This window comes from Rhinoderma darwinii, chromosome 2 (genome assembly GCF_050947455.1).
Source record: "Rhinoderma darwinii isolate aRhiDar2 chromosome 2, aRhiDar2.hap1, whole genome shotgun sequence".
Classification (NCBI taxonomy): domain Eukaryota; kingdom Metazoa; phylum Chordata; class Amphibia; order Anura; family Rhinodermatidae; genus Rhinoderma; species Rhinoderma darwinii.
In genome coordinates this window covers 163,036,637-163,056,180 of record NC_134688.1, presented here as the reverse complement: position 1 = coordinate 163,056,180, position 19,544 = coordinate 163,036,637, and the positions used below count along the sequence as shown (strand labels likewise).

Here is a 19,544-nt window from a genome sequence, read left to right as displayed (position 1 = left end):
CATTAGGAAAATGCTGTAACGTCTGGAAATCTGCCTGGCCACAAGCCTCAACTATAGCCGTGGCAGACTCTACAAATTTGGCTAGCATAGTCTTCTTTTGGCTCTTTTTGAGTTGCTAAAGATGGCAGCCTTGGGTCTTCAGACTCCTGTCTGACCATGCAGACAAACCTAATCATTTTTGGGTATACACTGACCTCTTGTTATCCTTGTGTACCAGGGCTGTAGGGTATAGAATTCAGTATCTATAAACCCTAGTCGTTTTAGAGTATTTGGCCTATTGCCATGTTGGCTGACCATGTGTGGTATTTTAACAGTTAATATAAACTTATACGGAAAGAAAATCTTTAACAGGAAAAAGCTAACCTGTCCAATTTTTTTTCTAGGCTGTCCCATTGCATATTAGGCTTCGTTCACATCTGCGTCAGGGCTCCGTTCGTGGGTTCCGTAGGAGCTTTCTTTCAGGGAAACCCATGAACGGAATCCAAACTGAAACTGATTTCAATGGTGACAGATCCGGTGCAAATGGTTTCCATTTGTCACCATTGTGTAAGGGTTCTACTTGTTCTAGATCTAGAACCTCTCATTTATAAGGGTATGTGCACACACAAATTCAAAAAGTCTGAAAATACGCAGCTGTTTTCAAGGGAAAACAGCTTGTGATTTTCAGATTTTTTTTTTTTTTTTTCAGCAACTCACGTTATTCGCTGCGTTTTTTATGGCCGTTTTTGGATCTGTTTTTCTATAGTCCATGAAAGACTGCTCAAAAAAATTGGCCCGACGGAACAGAACGCCGTTTTTCCCACTGAAATCAATAGGCAAATGTTTGTAGGCGATCTGCTTCCAATTTTTCGGCCTGAAAAACGGCCGAAAATAAGCCGTGTGAACATACCCTAAAGGTAGAGTTTTCCCGAACATTTATTAAAAGGAAACTGCACCTCAAAAATGTCGCGTATAGATAAGCCTGCAATATACTTGCAGTTTTGCTGAAGTCTTGCAGACATAAAACAGCCCTTCTTACAAAAATTCAGCAAAACATGTAGTGGAAATGCTTAGAAAATACCCCTACATTGTGCAAGTTATGCAGCTTTCCCAGGTTTCTGAAAGGCGAAACTGCCGAGCTATAGCGTGATTTGGGAGCGAGCAGGGGGGTTGATGTAGATAGATTTGGCATTCAGACGACGGGTTTTTACTGTGTTTAAAAAAAAAAAAGAACAAAAAAAAAAACAGGTTAAAATGGCCTATAATTGAGCAATAAGTGAAGTAAAATATTCACCTTACCGATTCTCTGCCCTTTCCGTGCTGCCGGCCTTACTTGGCCTCCCACTTCTCCTTGATAGTCCTGCATGATAATGTGTTGTCCATAGTGACTGCCTTGTCATGTAATGTGCCAATGTTATTGTGATGGTGATGCTGGATTTTCGGCAAGGATCATTTGGGATTGGAAACTGGCAGGGTGGGGACAATTGAGGATCAGGTGGGTGCAGAACTAAAAATGTTAGGAGAAATCTACAAACTAAAAATTCTGTGGGTATTGTCTACATAAAGCTATTTTAGTAGATATTGTCTACTTACTATTTGGACATTTTAACCCCTTAGTGACCACTAATACGCCTTTTAACGTGATCCACTACTGGGCTTTAGGCTAGGCTGACGCCTTTTCACGTCAGCCTAGTCTAAGTCCTGCACGGGTCTCCCGTGCAGGCAGGAGCCGGGGCTCTGCTGTCTGATGACAGCTGAGCTCCTGCTCCAACGCCCGCGATCGAAGTTTACTTCGATCGCGGCCGTTTAACCCGTTAAATGCCGCCGTCAATAGCGACCGCGGCATTTAACTTTGTTTACAGAGGGAGTGCGCTCCCTCTCTCACCCATCGGCGGCCCGCGAATGCAATCGCGGGTCTCCGATGGGGTGTCATGGCAGCCGGGGGACTGATAAAAGCCCCCAGGTCTGCCTGGACATATGCCTGTTAGGACGCGCCGGAGGCACGTCCTAACAGATTGCCTGTCAGATTTACACTGACAGGCAATAATGCTCTGGTATACGAAGTATACCAGAGCATTATAGCAGCGATCGGAAGATCGCACAGTAAAGTCCCCTAGTGGGACTAATAAAATCTGTCATCAAAGTGAAATAAAGATTATTAATATAAAGTACAGTAAAAAAATAAAACCATTTTTTTCCATAAAAAGTGGTTTTATTTAGTAAAAGTGTAAAAAAAAAAAAAAAGTACACATATGTGGTATCGCCGCGACCGTAATGACTCCATTAATAAAGTTAATATGTAATTTAAACCGCAAAGTGAACACCGTAAAAAAAAAACGCAAAAAACTATGGCGAAATTGCAATTTTTTTCCATTGCCCCCCAAAAAAGTCATAATAAAAATGAATCAATAAGTCCCATGTACCCCAAAACAGTACCAATCAAAACTACGTCTCGTCCCGCAGAAAACAAGCCCAAAAAATCACTACATTGATGGAAAAATAAAAAAATTACGGCTCTTGGAAAGCGACGATGCAAAAACAAATAATTTTAGTTCAAAAGTGTTTTTATTGTGCAAGTCGTAAAACATAAAAAAACCTCTACACATGTGGTATCGCCGTAATCATACCGACCCATAGAATAAAGGTAACATGTTATTTACGTCGCATAGTGAACGGCGTCAATTTAAAAACGCATAGAACAATGGCGGAATTTCAGGTTTTTTTTATAATCCCCCCCAAAAAGGTTAATAAAAGTTAATATAAAAATTATATGTACCCAAAAATGGTGCCATTAAAAAGCACAACTAATCCCGCAAAAAACAAGTCCTCATACAGCTATGTAGACGAAAAAATAAAAACGTTATAGCTCTTTGAATGCGACTATAGAAAAACGAATAAAATAGCTCGGTCATTAAGGCCTAAAATGGGCTGGTCACTAAGGGGTTAATATTTGCTGCGTTGGAAGCCTGGGATATGATCACTTAAAATGTTTAATATGACAAATGGACATTTTGTTGTGTAATTTTACACTTCATGTTCAGTAGCTACATAGATCATCTGTGAGTGGCTCATTGACATCGTGGTTGCATCTTCTAGTTGGCATAAAATGGGCAGAAGAGCGCAATTACATGGGTGGTTATTGTTGACTTTATGTGCAATGATCATGCATGGCTGTGAATATGCAGAAACTATAAAAAATATCCTCAATGTCGGGATTAAGTGCATAGAGGAGTTTTTTCTTTTTCGGATTTTAAAATCACATTCCAAATTGAGATTAGTGGGGGATTGAGAAGGACAGAGTAAGCGTTAGGGTAAGTTCACACTGGGCGGATACGCTGTGTAAAAGCACACCACATACCCGCCCTGTGTGTCCAACTGCACCTAAAAAAAAACCAAAAGATTCATACTTGCGTAGCCATGGCGGCACGTCCCTCTGCCGTCCTGCAACCCGGCCTCCTGGGATGACGTTTCATCCAAAGTGACCGCTGCAGCCAATCACAGGCTGCCGCGTTCACATAGGGTGAAACATCATCCCTGGAGGCCGGCATGGACAAAAACACAGAATTCTGGGTAAGTATAAGGTTTTTTTTTGTCTGAGTTGCGTTTATTTGTGGCAGTATCGCCGCTTTTCCACCGCAAAAAAACATCTGCTATTTGTTGGGGATTTTACTCCCCCATTGAATTTAATAGGGAAAACTCGCAACAAATATGCAGTGTTTGTGCGAATAGAATTGACCTGCTGTGGATTAAATAAAACGCACCGCAGGTAAATTTTTTTGCGTTTTTTCCGCTCAGCATTTACGCGGCGTGTGGATGAAATTTGTTCAAATCTCATCCACTCTGCTGCTACTGTATTATGCTGCGGATTTTCTGCAACTAATTCCGTTGTGGATAAGCCGCAGTAATTACGCTACTTGTGAACTTACCCTTAGATTGCAGAAATCCATGCATATGCTGTAGAAACAACCCCATTCTGAAGTATGGGATGGATAAACCGTAGCAGAAATTTTTTAAACTAATTTGAAGCATGTGAACATAACCTTAGGCCGGGTTCCCATATAGCGTAAACACTGAGGAATTTCCGCAACGGAATTCTGTGCGGAAATTCCGCAGCATTTACAGTAGCTGCAAAGTGGATGAGATTTAGAAAATCTGATCCCCACGCTGCGGAAAAAAATGGCAGCATAATCGTTAATAAATTAACCTGCGGTGCGGAATTTAATTCCTCAGAATGTCAATATATGCTGCGTTTTCTTTGATCTTCTGTTGCGGGGTTTCCCCATTGAATTCAATCTGGATGCAAAACCCTCAACAGAAAGCAAAGTGTTGCGGCTTTTGCGGTGGAGCCAAAGTCTCTCCTTCCTACAGTCTGGCGTCCTGGGATGAGGTTTCATGCTATGTGACTGCTACAATTCCAATTAAATACATTGGCTAAAATGTTATTATTGATCTACTGATGTTTCCCAGCCATTTTTACCCTTTTCTCCTAAGCAGACGGGGACTAGAACCAAATAATCTGTTGCGATCTACCGGTAGACCTAAAAGCATGGACTTGTAGATCCTCAATGTTTGGCCACCAGGCTGTTCTCTTGCTGGTTTCAACACAAAAGTGGGAAATCTGCCGCCTCGTAGGTTTCTGCCGCTATTCTTATGTAGTGGAATGTTCGCTGGCTTATAAAATAGGGATTTTATGAGTCTTAGACGGTGTTAATAGCTGATGTGGGTCTAACACGCACCCTGACCGCGAATATTCACTAACACCAAGCAGGGCAGTGTAGAGAAGGTGCACGTTTATGTATAAAGAACTAACACGTTATTTAGTCAGTGATCGCAAAAGAAGGGAAAAAAATCTCAAACCTTCGTGACCATTTTCTTGTTTTGATGAGGCTTTTACTTTATAAATGGAAATGGGTGGTATTTTCCATTAACATCTGCTCCCTATTTAAGTCTCTTGTGCAAAGAGCAGAATGGATAAAAGAATCCAAGAGGAAGTTTGTTTCTAATTTTGTTCATCTTTTCACTTTTCGGGTGTAATCTTCATGAATTCGTCATAATATGCAGAATTCTGTATTAGAAGGCCCTCAATAAGTATAACAAGTTGTAGTATGTTTAGGTAACATTTTATCTTTTCTACATGCTTTTAGAAGTGGTTTCTGATATTTTATGGTACACTTTAGAGAATTATGTGTGTGTGTTTGTATAATATATATATATATATATATATATATATATAATTTTTTTTGATATATTCGTCCAGCAGCACCAGTGTTAAACAAAAGCGGGTGCGCGCCCCAGGGGACCAACCTTTGTCCCTTCTGGATACAAAATAATCCAAACTTTAGGCAGCACTCCAAAAAAAGGCCTTATTCACACGGACATGTCCGTTTTGCGTGCGCAAAAAACGCTGCGTTTTGCGTGCGCAAAAGGTCCGTGTGTCATCCGCATATGGAGCACGGCTGCGTGATTTTCGCGCATCCGCCATCATTATGACACTCTGGTTTTATGTTTGCAAACAGAAAAGCACGTGGTGAGTTTCTGTTTTCATTCATTTATTTTCCTACAGTAGCGCGCAGCACCTGGAAGTGCTTCTGTGTGCCGAGCGCGATTTGCACACACCCATTGACTTCAATGGGTGCGTGCTGCGCGAAACACGGCCATATATAGGACATGTCATGAGTTTCACGCAGCACACATACGCTGCGTGCAATTCACTGACAGTCTGAATGGCCCCATTCATTAACATAGGTCCGTGTCACTCACGTGAAAATCAAGCGCGTCGCACGCACGTATAACACGTTTGTGGGAATAAGGCCTTCGTGTAAAACAGAGCAACCAGGTCTAATAAAGTAGCTCTCCTTTTACACTTAATTTGTAGTGCTGTCTTAATTTTTTAAAAATATATATATATCTATTCGTCTTTCGTAGTTTGCGTACAAAATTCTGCCTGGAATGATTGGAGAACTTAGTCATCTGATTTGGCGCTTCTTTTTCTCCCGTGTTGACATGAAATGTACTTGCCATTCTGTATACACTTAGGTCTTTAGTTCTGGTCATCAGCCCACATTGGGCGTTGTTTATGACCACCTTAGACGAGGAGTGTTTATTTTAATGGCTTTGGATTATTATTTCTGCAGAGTTACAGATGTAGCACAGTTTATAGTTCATAATGTAATACAATAAGAAGTTGAACTTTCTTGTTAAAGATTTGGCTATGTATAGTTGTTGATAGAGATTTTGCTTGTAGGAGAACCTCCGCTGCCAGATGTTAGATAAATGGGAATAAGAATGTGGTATTGCAATGCAGTTATTCATGGCAGCCGTTCTAGCAGCATTTATGATCCTCTGTGCGATTAGGGATTGTATGAAATTAGAAAAAGGGCTCGCCTGGGGTGTCCCTGCTATCCACTGGAAAGGTGACAATTGTTAAATTAGTGGGGGTCCACTCTCACTCATCTGTTCCCATAAATCCCATTGAGCGGTAAAAAGCATCAGTGGGCATGTGTGACGGCCGCTCCATACAAACGCCTTCTCACCTTGGCTGTGCTGCGGGTGTGTCGGGGGGCATGACTGAGGTCCCCCTTTCTAGCAATAAGTGATAAATGTTATCCGTGGATTACCCCTTTAAGTAATATTTTCTCGGTTTCTTTTGATTTTATTACGTATAGTAATGAGATTGTATCATAATTACGTTGATAAATATTTATCAAGCTCTCCCGCAACCTTTTGCAACACCTATGAGAAGTTCAGAAGTGTGTGTCGTATTAGTGAATATGGCGCACGTGAGACTTTACATACATATTGGTGGATATTGAATGAGTATATACATTTTTCTAGAGACATTCGTAGAGCCGGGTGTAGGTGGGTTGAACTTGAAGGACTAGATAGACTTTACCGAGAGCCCCATGCATGATTTCTCATGAGAGGCAGAGGACCATAGGTTGAATTTCCTCTATAATGCTCTGTCTCTTTAGTTGGACCCCTACCTCCTCTGTGAAGTAGTAATTCTGGTACACACAGGGCATGTCATAGATATTCCCGGCTCTGCTTTCTTGCTCTGGGACTACTCATTTTGTTGTATTTTCAATATGCTGGCCAAGAGAAATACTGTATGTCATTGATTTGCTTGTTTCCTTTCGGGAATTCAGCACATATTGGCCAGAGTTTATTTTTTAATATATCCCCCATGTAGAGAAGGTCATAAGAGCTGACAGCTGAGGGATGGATTGGAGATAATGGTGGAATGTAAGAATCCCTCTATCGCACACGCAAGACTTGTTGAGATAAAACAAAATCTAGAGCCGGAGAAGTAATGAGACGGCCGCATGTGACACGGATTGTTCTGCATGGATAGTCTGCAAGGAAAGTGAAGCTTCTTATAGGAGTCCATGTTATTAGATGTGAGTAAAGTCTAGAATTAAGAAAAGATTTTCCCATGAGATGAAGGGAGTGGAGGGATTTCATCATTAAGAGAAGACTTTGCGGAGAGCGCTGCATACTTTGCATCCATAGGCACTGCTACAAAACCGATATTCCAGAAGCTTCGAGGCCATATTGCTTCAGATACTGTTACTTTAAGAACAGCTAAACTGGACTGGAGAACGTTTCTCAACAGACTATTTATTTTGGAGACTCTGCTTCCTAAATTGTAAGCCTCATAAAATCTTAGATAAGAGCACAACTATGGTGGGCTGCAAGCAGCAAGGACGTCTGTGAGCCCTAAGGATTAACTAGTAGCCCTCTTGACCCTGGAATCATTGTGTGTTTTACTGGCATCGAGCGTCAGCATGAATTTACATCGTTTCTTCAGGCTCTGATCATAACTTTTCTGCAGCTTTCTAGTTGTATACAACTTGATATCAATTATTACGCAAATGAAATGATGTTCTTCATAAATGGTTATATTGAAGGGTAAAGGTTATATCGAGGGATAAACAGTTTGAAAAATGACAGTATTGCCTGCATAGTGTGCGTGACCTGGCGGAGCGGAGCGCTGGGCATCTTCACGAGTTCTGTGAATAAAACATTGCCTTGCAGTTTTGAAAAAGTTTGTACAGAGAATTTTTTTTTTCCACGAATCAGGAATTTTAATCTAGATTGTATAAACTGCTTGAAGTGGGCATATCACACCTTCACATATACAGAATTCGACTGGCTTTATCAAGTGTAATGGTGGGGGAGCTTTGATCATTCTGGCAACAGTTGACAGCTAGATGGATACAGCAAACTTCTTTGACTGGTTGTAATTTCTGGTTGGGCTCCTTGCTTCAACCCCTGCCTTTGAAAGGGAATATGTCATCAGAAAGTGGCCTATTAAAATCAAGTTTTTATGTTAAAATATTTCTTAAGAACTTTTGGAGGTTTTTTAAAATTGTCATTATGTTAAAAATAAATAAATAAATAAAAAAAAAAGAAGAATAATAATCCTAAAATCTTGCAGTTTTCACTCTGGCAACTGAGCCTCACAATAGACTGACCCTTCCTGTTCTGTAGAGATCACTTCTCAGCAGTCACCTTATTATTATCACAGGCAGAATTACAATGAAAGGTAACACCTCTAGATATAGATAACACAGGATCCACAGTTGACAATAGGTGATGGACACCGCTCTCCTCTTATCCCGTCCTGCACAATGACCTCTGCACGGGTTACTGGGCATGCTAGAAAACTCTCCCATAGAAGTCACTGGGTCCGCTCCTGTTCACAGGTTCCTATGGTCCGTGTGGCTGCTGTAAAACATAACTCTTATTTCTCTTAACAGCAGCTCAGGCAAAATGGCTGCCCCCATAATCCTGTACAGAAAATATGATGAAAAATAAAAACCGATTAGAAAAAAAGACTGTTTCACTATCTAATTTTAACTAGGAAATAAATATAGGTGATACTTTCCCTTTAACATTACAGTTTTTGTTCTTTGCATAACCCTAATGTACCTAATGTAATCTATTTACTTTTTCAGGCGAAGCCAAAGCTTATTGAACCCATTGACTATGAGAATGTCATTGTACAAAAGAAGACACAAATCCTAAATGATGCACTTCGGGAAATGCTCCTTTTTCCATATGATGATTTTCAGGTAATGAGCAATAATTTTGTAAAATATGTACAATATCGTAAGTAGTGTGTGTGTGTGTGTGTGTAAATATAGGATCATAGAGCGATCTAGCTATTGAGGAGGTGAAGTAAGGCTACATTCACACGAACGTGGCCAACCTTGGACGTGAAAAACTGCAGTTTTTCACGTCCGCGATGCACCCTTGCGGGACACGTTATCACACATCCCCAATAGACTAGAGTCTATAGAGAAATGCATGAAAACGCAAGATAATGGGACCTGTCCTATTTTTTTCACGGACCCTTCACATGCTCTGTTGAAACAACGGTCCTGTGAACGGCTCCATTGAAATACTTGAGTCCGTGTGACGGCCGTTGTTTTAATAGCCGTCACACGGGCGAGATAAGGGCTGGTCTGAATGAGAAGAGGGCGAGTTATTATTTGCTTGTGTGATCAGAGAATTTCTTCCATCCAGCATCCTATATTCATGTAGAAAAACCCAGGTTGGGGGGAGAGCTGCTGACTGCCAATTCTCCTCCTGAAGTACCGCTCGCACGCCCTTATCGGAACGACTGATGCGACACCTCCAGGCTGAGGTGGGGGCTGTACAGCGGACACTGCACCTGTTCTAATCATTTACAGGGCATTATATATGGATATGAATTGGCGCTGTAAAAGTTTAAGATGCCATAGCACAAGGTAAATGTTGGTTGAAACGCATTCAGGCGATATCGACTGTATTTGTCAGCCATTATTTGGTCGCATTGTTTCACCCAACCAGCCGAAAGCTGACAGATCTTCTACCTATCTTTTATATATAACCTCTGTCTGTATTAAACTTTCTATATTTATGTAAGACAACAAAAAGTTGCACATTACAAATCTCTCTTTTCTCTTCTGAAAATCTGTTTAATCCATTTCCTTGGTAAAAGCTTCCTGCTGTTTTATTTTTACCCCTCTATTTGTTTAACATTATTGTGAAAACAATCCAAAATAATTGGTGGCCCTAGAAGCAGGAAGCCAGGCCCCGATGAGTACAAAGGTACTGGAAGTCGCTGCATCCGTCCTTGTTCAAAAGAATAATAATGAAGTCCGCGTAGAAGAAGCCCATAGTCAGCTGGGAATTAGGATGACATACTTGTGCTATGGGGCAGGTTTCATATATAAAACACCCCTTTGTATTCTAAATATGAGCCAATTTTCATACAAAATCCACCTATGACTAAACGTGCTTTCTAGGAGGTAATTCATACTGCGTTTAGGACGTCCATTCACATTTTTTTTTTATATTAAAAATGGATGGGAATTGAGAATAGATTGTGAATTAGGAAGTGGTAATACTGTGGTGTATCATCGGGAAACGCCAGTTGTGTGCCAAAAAAAACAAATCTTGCATATGGGATGGGGGTTACCGGGGGCGGACGTACAATTGGTGCAACATGTGCAGCTGCGCAGGGGCCCAGTAGTTAAGGGACCTGCTGTCACTTAAAGAGGCTCTGTCACCAGATTTTGCAACCCCTATCTCCTATTGCAGCAGATCGGCGCTGTAATGGAGATAAGAGTAACGTTTTTGTTTTTTAAAAAACGAGCATTTTTGGCCAAGTTATGACCATTTTTATATTTATGCAAATGAGGCTTTCTAAAGTCCAACTGGGCGTGTTTAAAGTAAAAGTACAACTGGGCGTGTATTGTGTGTGTTACATCGGGGCGTGTTTACTTCTTTTACTAGCTGGGCGTTGTGTATAGAAGTATCATCCACTTCAGCGTTTGCAGGTAAGTAGCTACATGGACTTACCTGCAAACGCCGATGCTGCTGCAGAATCAACTGTAGCCTCTGGTGCCGATGTGTCCTCGCTCGTCCGACACGATGCAGGACCTGGGGCAGGAAGTGAGTGTCCTGCACTTCTTTTGACGAGCCGTCATTTTACGCGCCGTATTTTGACAGTGACATGTAAAATAAAGGCTCGTGGGAACAGAACATTGTAAATCCCATTGCAAGCAATGGGCAGATGTTTGTAGGCGTAATGGAGCCGTTTTCTCAGTAAAACGCCTGAATTACATCTGAAAACAGTGCGTGTGAACATACCCTTACTGCGTACACAGCTTAGCAGTGCACAACGCCGTCACATTCCAAGTGGCAGTGCACAGTATTACAGCTACCTCCCATTCACTTGAATGGGAGTAAGCTGTAAGGGCTTATTCAGACAAACGTATAATACGTCCGTGCTATGCGCGTGATTATCACACGCGTCGCACGGACCTATGATAATGAATGGGGCTGTTCAGAATGTCAGTGAATTTTACACAGCGTATGTCCGCTGCGTGAAACGCACGACTTGTCCTATATTTGCCAGTTTTTCGCGCATCACGCACCCATTGAAGTCAATGGGTACGTGAAAACCGCGCACGGCACATGGACGCACTTCTGTGTGCCGCGTGTGATGCCCGCTACAGTAGCCAAAACTATGAATGAAAACAAAAGCACCACGTGCTTTTCTGTTTACAAACATAAAGTGTCATAATGATGGCAGCTGCGCGAAAATCACGCAGCCACGCACTATATGCTGATGACACGCGGACCTTTTGCAAAACGCCGTGTTTTTGGCGCGCGCAAAAGGCACACGCTCGTGTGAATCCGGCCTAATACTGTTTACAGCTGCTACGATTGTGACAGTGTTGTGCAGTGTAAGCAATGAAGGGGAAGCAGTGCTGGAGCGCCGTGACCCCTTCAAACAGCTGATCGGCGGGGATACAGAGAGTCTGACAATCGGATATTGATGGCCTATCCTTAGTATAGTCAATCGGTTTTTTGTCCTTGCATAACCTCTTTAATCACTGTATAATGAAAAAGTTATACCACTTTCTAAAATACTTTGGGTGGGTGATTTATAAAGTATAGTACAGGGGAAAATTTGAGCAGTTGATCATAGCAACCAATGAGATTTCCGCTTTCATTTAATAATGGGACCTCTAAAGATGACACTTTTCTTTGCGCCAGTATTGATAAAAAATGTCCCCCTTTTGTGTGTTAATTCTTCACCATTTTCAAGATGTTTGTGTGCTGTCAGTGAATGAGAACACTCTTGTTTACATTCAGAGGCAGCAAACCCGTACATACCAAAGCAGATATAATATATCCAGTCTAGGCAATACTCTGAACTAAACAGCTTGGTCTGGTGAGAAATACATTGTAGCAAATCAGTGAGATTTGTGTAACATCTACATTTAGCTCATAGAGCGTTGTCTAGACTGGTTACTACTGTATCCACCTCTCAGCTGCTAGATGGAGGTAATAGTTTTTACTTTGAATGTAAACGAGTGTTCACATTCATATTAGAAAGTGGAATACCTTTTCAGTGATTAAGCATTACTTACTTAAAGAGGCTCTGTCACCAGATTATAAGTACCCTATGTCCTACATAATCTGATCGGCGCTGTAATGTAGGTGACAGCAGTGGTTTTTATTTTGAAAAACTATCATTTTTGAGCAAGTTATGAGCAATTTTAGATTTATGCTAATTCATTTCTTAAAGACGAACTGGGCGTTGTACAGAGAAGTGTATGAGGCTGACCAATCGGTGACCAATCAGTGTCATACACTTCTCATTGTTCCAGCCCAACATGATCCACAGCACAGTGTGATTGTGCAGTGAAAGAAGGCGGGCTGGAACAATGAGAAGTGTATGAGGCTGACCAATCAGTGACCAATCAGTGTCATACACTTCTCATTGTTCCAGCCCAACATGATCCACAGCACAGTGTGATTGTGCAGTGAAAGAAGGCGGGCTGGAACAATGAGAAGTGTATGATGCTGATTGGTCACTGATTGGTCAGCGTCATACACTTCTCTCTACAACACCCACTTGGTCAAAAGTAAAAACACGCCCAGTTCATTAAGAAAGTAATTAGCATAAAGCTAAAATCGCTCATAACTTCCTCAAAAATCGTTTTTCAAAATAAAAACTACTGCTGTTATCTACATTACTGCGCCGATCAGACTATGTAGGAGATAGGGCACTTATATTTCTGGAAGAGGGAGCGTTCACCTCAAAGTATAAATTGAGGTGGTTATTCATAAGATCCTCAGTCATTGGATGATCTAGTACCAGATCGTTTAGTTTCCAGGAGGAAAAGGGAGGGGAGGGGGATGTATCCAAAACCACCAAAGTAATCGTGGCATGGTCAGACCACGATATATCTCCAATCAACGATGTAGACATATATCGCAGGCTACGTTTACATACCAGGAACATGTCAATTCTAGAGTAAACCCTGTGGGGTGCAGAAAAATATGTAAAGTCACGTTCGTTCCCGTGCTGGCAGTGCCAAATATCATATAGCTCCTCCCCATGTATCGTGTGGTGCAATTGGGAGCGTGGCCTAAGTACGTTCGAGGAGTCAATTATAGGGTGCATTACCTCATTAAAATCGCCGCCGATAATTAGTAATCCCTTCTCCACTTTCCGAACTTTACGGAGAATTTTATGGAAGGCCCTGAGTTGATGAGAGTTCGGGAGATATAGATTAACCAAAGTATACGTTATATGATTAATATCACAAATGAGGATCAAAAATCTACCCTGGGGATCTAAGATCACCTCGTGCTCTTTAAAAACCACCGATTCCTTAATTGCAGTAAGGACTCCTTTAGTTTTCCTGGAGCTACTAGCCTGATAAACATGCGCAAATTTGGAGTGTGTACATTTAGGGGGGTTGTGTTGCGAGAAGTGTGTTTCCTGTGCAAAAAAAACCTCGCATTTCAAATCTAATGCCTCTTTCCACATTTGTCGCTTGAAAGGGCTGTTAAGCCCTTTAACATTAAGGGAGGATATTGTAACAGGCATAACATTTTATCTGAAGTTGCGTTAATGAGGGCTAAATACCTGGTTGTCGCCCGCTGGCTGCGGGTGATCCAAGCAAGACATCTGGATGGACAAAACCTGGCAACTTTAGACATAAAAACCAAGAACATTAAAACATAAGTGAAAAACACATGGCGCCTACACTGCGCCGAAAGAACCTCCATGGGGGGAGAGAAAAAGGCATCAAGGTAGCATGTATCGTGTATTTATGGTCAGACAGTCACCTTTGAGAGTCAATCAGCTGGGCGTCTTTAACCCGTTTCCCATTCAAGGGAAATGCGACGTGGAGATGCTCTTGCGGGAACGACCGCCGTGTTGGTGATTGGGATATTCCATTGTCGCAGCAGCGATACGCCGTCAGATGGGGAAGACATCACATGAGTGGATCCGTTCTTGTTGACGATCAACTTGACCGGGAAACCCCATTTATACTTGAGGTTGTGCTCCCTGAGAGTAACTGTGATTGGTTGAAATTGCTTGCGAAGCATCAGCGTAGAAGCAGATAAATCCGGAAAAATCGAGACTTGGGTGTAGGGCTCAGGAAGTTTCCCCAATCTTCTGGACTCTTGAAGGATACGATCTTTAGTTTGATAAAAATGTACTCTCGTTAATACATCCCTTGGAGAATCGATAGGAGCTGAGCGAGATTTAGGGATCCTGTGCGTTCTATCTAGAGTCAGGTCTAGAGGAGCGAGCGTAGGTGACAAAGCTTTAAACATGTCCTGTAGATAGTTTTGCAAGTCCCCAGGGGAGACGGTCTCTGGGACCCCCCGTACCTTCAGGTTGTTTCGTCTGGATCTGTCTTCCTGATCCATTAGTTTGGACTTCAGCCATACCACTTCATCTTTAAGGGCAGAGTGAGCATCTATAAGCGTATTATGGGCTGCAGCGTAATCTCCCATTTTGCGTTTAATGTGGTCAGTGCGGCACCCCAGCTCATCTACCGACGTTTGAATATGTGACATCATTTTATGTAATGTCTCCGATATGGAGCTCTGTAGCGACTGTATTAACCCCTTCATAATAGCAGTGGTAAGGGGGGCATCATCTGGGATAGCTGTCATTTCAGGGACAGTAGTAGCTGTAAGGCTGCCCACGTGGGCCGTTAATGGAGAGGGGGAATGTGCTTTCTCATGCACCGGGCCCATGCTGTTAGGCGGGGAGGGTGCTGAGCGAGTCGCCCCCCGTTTGGTAGGGTTACCCACATCTTCTGAGCTCCCCTGGGGAGTTATGTCCCTCTCTGCAGACAGACCTGAGCTGTCCGTTGATGAGGCACAGGGACGCGCTTCCTCCCTCTCAGGAGGCGAGCCGGCGCCATCTTGGGTGCGGTCCGTCTCTGGGAAGTAGTCCGGGAGCTTTTTCAGCTCTACCTTCGCTCCCCTTCTCTTAGTCATGATGCTCCCTGGTGCTAGGAAGGTTAAGGAGTGGAACCCTCGTAATTCCGCTTCTTTACAAGGCGATCTGTCGCTGTGAGCCGCTTGTTAGCTACAAGTTGTGCAGGAGGACTTGTCTCACACCGCCATCTCAGTCAGCGGCAAGCTCCGCCCCCCCCCCCCCCCCCCCCCGAGATAGGGCACTTATAATCTGGTGACAGAGCCTCTTTAAAGCGGATCAGTCAATTGAATGTGCAGCCCCAGGTAAGGGCAGCCTATCACAGGGACTAATCTGCTCTTCTTTTAGCCAAAACAGCACAAAATAATATTATTCAGTTTGGCTAAAGGATACAGTGGACTCACAGTTATGGGTCTGCTGTATTGATGAGGGGAGCGCTCACCCACCTCTTCCATCGCCCTCCTCACAGGGATTGACATGCTGCGGTGTATTCAGATATATTATGAGGCTGGTGTGTATTCTTTTATTTCTCCTTTTCGCTAAAAGGCTCAATATTATTTTTTGCTTCTTTGGCTAATAGCAGAACAGACCTGTCCAGACGATAGGCTACTCTCGCCTAGTGCAGCATGTTTATGTGACAGCTCCACTTTGAAACCAGAAAACCACTTTAATAGATTGACAATAATAACTTGAAAATGTCTTCCAACGAGAAAACTTTGCATCTTAATTCTCTTTTTGTAGAATCCTTATTTTGAGGAAGAAATTTCCTTTGAAAGTTCCCATTTTCTTTTTTTCTTTTATAGATTGCTACCTTACGGAGACAGGGTCGATATATATGTTCCACAGTTCCTGATAATGCGGAGAAGGAGGCTCAGAGTCTTTTTGTCACGGAGGTAAGCCATTTATATAAGGGGATAGTTTTGGATATCTGACAATCCTTATCTACTTTTTTTCCAACCCATCCAATAATGTTGCTCAAATCTAAATATTTTTGCTCTGTAATTTTGCGGTGTGTGGGGGCTGCCCTTTGGGCTGGTGGCTTTAAATAAATAAACTGCCTTTGTATATTGCATCAGTTCTCTCCTGGACATCAGTTTATATGCAGAAAGGATCGGTTTATTATTTCCCTCCACGTTTTTAAGGGCTGGGCTGTAAAATCTTGTTTTCTTGTTTGAAGGGTTTTAGTAAATTGGCGCCACTCCTGTTTTGACTCGTGATGAAAATAGTAAGACTGCACCTTGTCCTGCAAACTTTGTATTTCCCCTGTTCCTATTGCCAAGCTTCACAAGCACAATAACATGGACGTATTTTCAGAACATATCCTTGTTCTAGGTTTTCTTTTACTGTACTTGTAATGCAGTACGATCTAAGCGATACAAGAATGGAACTGAATAATGGAACTTGTGGCTCGACTACGCTATTGTTTCCGCTAAAATAATGGAAACCTTGTGGAACGGAGACAAACGGAAACCAATTGCAACGAAAGCATTACCAATGGTAATGCAATGGTAATGCAAACGGAAGCTATGGTTTCTGTTTGGCTTTCCGTTCAGCTGTTCTTTCGTCAGAAAGGTCAAACGGAACCCATGAACGGGAACCTGACGCAGATGTGAACAGGCCCTAGCCCACAATCTATACTGTCAATATTGAGGAGACTTGTTTGAACTTTGAATCCCTCCAATTGTCAATATTTCCAGCTGACACCTTGTAGGTCTTAGGCTTAGTACACATCTGCGTTGTGGCATCCGTTTTAGAGGATCCATTGAAATAAAAGAAAAACGGGCAGACTGACGGATGCCGGACTGAATGCAATGGAAGGTCAAATATGTTGGGGTTTTTTTTTATGGCTCAGTTTACCTGATCCGTCAAACTGACTTATATTTCCGTTTTGTGTCAGTTTGTCATCCGTTTTTATCTTTGCATCTTTCTTGCTTTCATTTTTAGGCTTTTTTCACATCTGCATTGGGTTTCCATTCATAGGTTCCGTGAGAACCTTTCCGGTCGGGGAACCTTTGCGGAATCAATAGCGTAGTCGACTGCGCTATTGTTTCTGCAAAAAAAATATGAAACCTTACGGCACAGAGACTAACGGAAACCATGGTTTCCGTTTGTCTCCGTTCCGTAAGGCTTCAGATCTTTTTGCAGAAACAATAGCGCAGTTGACTACGCTATTGATTCCGCCCAAAAAACTGAAACCTTACAAAACGGAGAAAAATGGAAAACTTTTGCAACGGAAACATTACCATTGATATTAAAGGTAATGCAGACGGAAAGCTATGGTTCTCTTTTTGGTTTCCGTTCATGGGCTCACCTGACCCATGAACATCGCAGATGTGAATGAAGCCTTAGGGCCTGTTCACATCAGCGTTGGCTTTCTGTTCCGGGGTTCCGTCTGAGGTTTCTGTCTGGTGAACCCTGCAACGGAAAGTCAAACTGAAACAACAGCTTCCGTTTCCGTCACCATTGGTATCAATGGTGACGGAAACCTTGCTAATGGTTTCCGTTCGTCACCATTCCGGCAGGTTTCCGTTTTAACGACGGAATCAATAGCTGAGTCGACTGCGCTATTGATTCCGTCTGAAAAATGGAAACCTGCCAGAATGGTGACGAACAGAAACCATTAGCAATGTTTCCGTCACCATTGATACCAATGGTGACGGAAACGGAAGCTGTGGTTTCAGTTTGCATTTCCGTTGCGGGGTTCACCCAACGGAAACCTCCGATGGAACCCCGGAACGGAAAGCGAACGGTGATGTGAACAGGCCCTAAGTCTGCGCATGTGCAGAAAAAAAACTGATCCGTTAAACATATTGCATAAACTGATCCAAACGGATGACATATCAGTTTGTATCAGTCATCCATTGACTTAAATGGTAAAAAAAAAAAAAAAAACAACCCAGAAAAGTCCTTTCGGTCAGGTTTCCATCAGTTTTGACGGAAACAATAGCGCAGCAGACTACACTATTGCTTCAGTCAAAAATACTGAATCCTGAATCACGAAGGGTGCGAAACGCGCGTCGAGGTGTTCCTCTCCTGAGACCATCAATAGCCATCATGTCAGCCACAGGTAACAGATTTGTAACCGTGCCCACTAGTTATGTATGGTAGCCAGTTTAACATCTTTAACAGACTTTACCTAGGTAGAGTGGAGGCAGATACTATTAGGAACGCTTACTATTTGAAGATTACATGCTCTTCCTTTGTGATGTTATGTTACCTTATGTATAATATGTACTATAAATATATGGCTAGGGTGGTTATTTGATGACTTCGGAGTTTGTTCTATTTCAAGTATGTTTTAATTTTGTATGTATATGTATGGTTATCTTTGGGAGGGTTTCCAATTTGTGGAATAATAAAATTTATATTTTTGGACTTACATATGTCTAAAAAGACTCTTTTTCTGGATATAATTATATGAGGCATATATAGGTTTTCTTAACTACAGACTGTCTTATGGTTATAATGCTGCTTAAGGGGTATTATAGGTGCTAATTCTAGTTAATGAGGGCGTTGAAGAAATTAGGTTGAGAATGTACTGTTAATATAAAAAATGTTTTTGTTCTGTTTCACTTTTTAGTGCATCAAGACGTATAACTCGGATTGGCACGTTGTCACATATAAATATGAAGAGTACTCGGGAGATTTCCGACAGCTTCCAAGGTAAGTGGTAATAAACTGACGGCTTCTGAATCCATGGGATCTTTTTCATGCGATGCATGGTATAGGAGTCGTTCTGAGGGAATATTGGGCAATTTAGGAATCTTTTCTTTGTCCTGGTTGGCAGAAACTCCCAGCCTGACATTTTACTTTAAATTCTAGCAATAAAATAGCGCAATTTTTACCTGCTGTCAAATATAACAAGTCTCTTTATGAATCACATTCAGGGGATGGTCATTTAACATGGTGCGATAGAGGGAGGTTGGAACCTGCAGTGCCCATGTTTGAGAACTGTGCCACAGGAACACATTCGGTAACAAAGTAGCATTGTATGTTTTCTTGGGCAAAGGATATGTGTATATGGGGTAAACTCAGAACTGCAGCCCTTGTTACACGTCACATCTACTGGTTTCCAACTGAAAAGTGAATGATGGCATACTCAAGCCAACTTGCCTGTGTGAATGCAACACAAGAACTAGAACCAATCTCATCGACAAACAGGACGTTCTGCACATCTCTACTTTGCCAGACTCTAGTCATACCGTTTACATACATTTATATACGTTCGACATATGCACGAGGGTTAGGGTAAGGCTGGGTGCACAGCTGTTTTCAGTTTTCCGTTGTTCTGCTCCATCAGAGGAGCAGAACAACGCAA

At 42.1% G+C, this 19,544-nt stretch overlaps 1 protein-coding gene across 17 annotated transcripts in view; it reads left to right on the top strand.

Annotated features, from left to right (window-relative positions):
* Positions 1–19,544, top strand: part of DOCK9 (dedicator of cytokinesis 9) — a 225,879-nt gene that overhangs the window by 93,082 nt on the left and 113,253 nt on the right. For all 17 annotated transcript variants that reach the window (XM_075852428.1, XM_075852430.1, XM_075852421.1 and 14 more), the window contains exons 2-4: positions 8,937–9,053; positions 16,030–16,119; positions 18,807–18,889. In XM_075852428.1, coding sequence (XP_075708543.1) covers positions 8,937–9,053; positions 16,030–16,119; positions 18,807–18,889 — 290 coding nt within the window. The remainder of the gene's footprint in view (positions 1–8,936; positions 9,054–16,029; positions 16,120–18,806; positions 18,890–19,544) is intronic.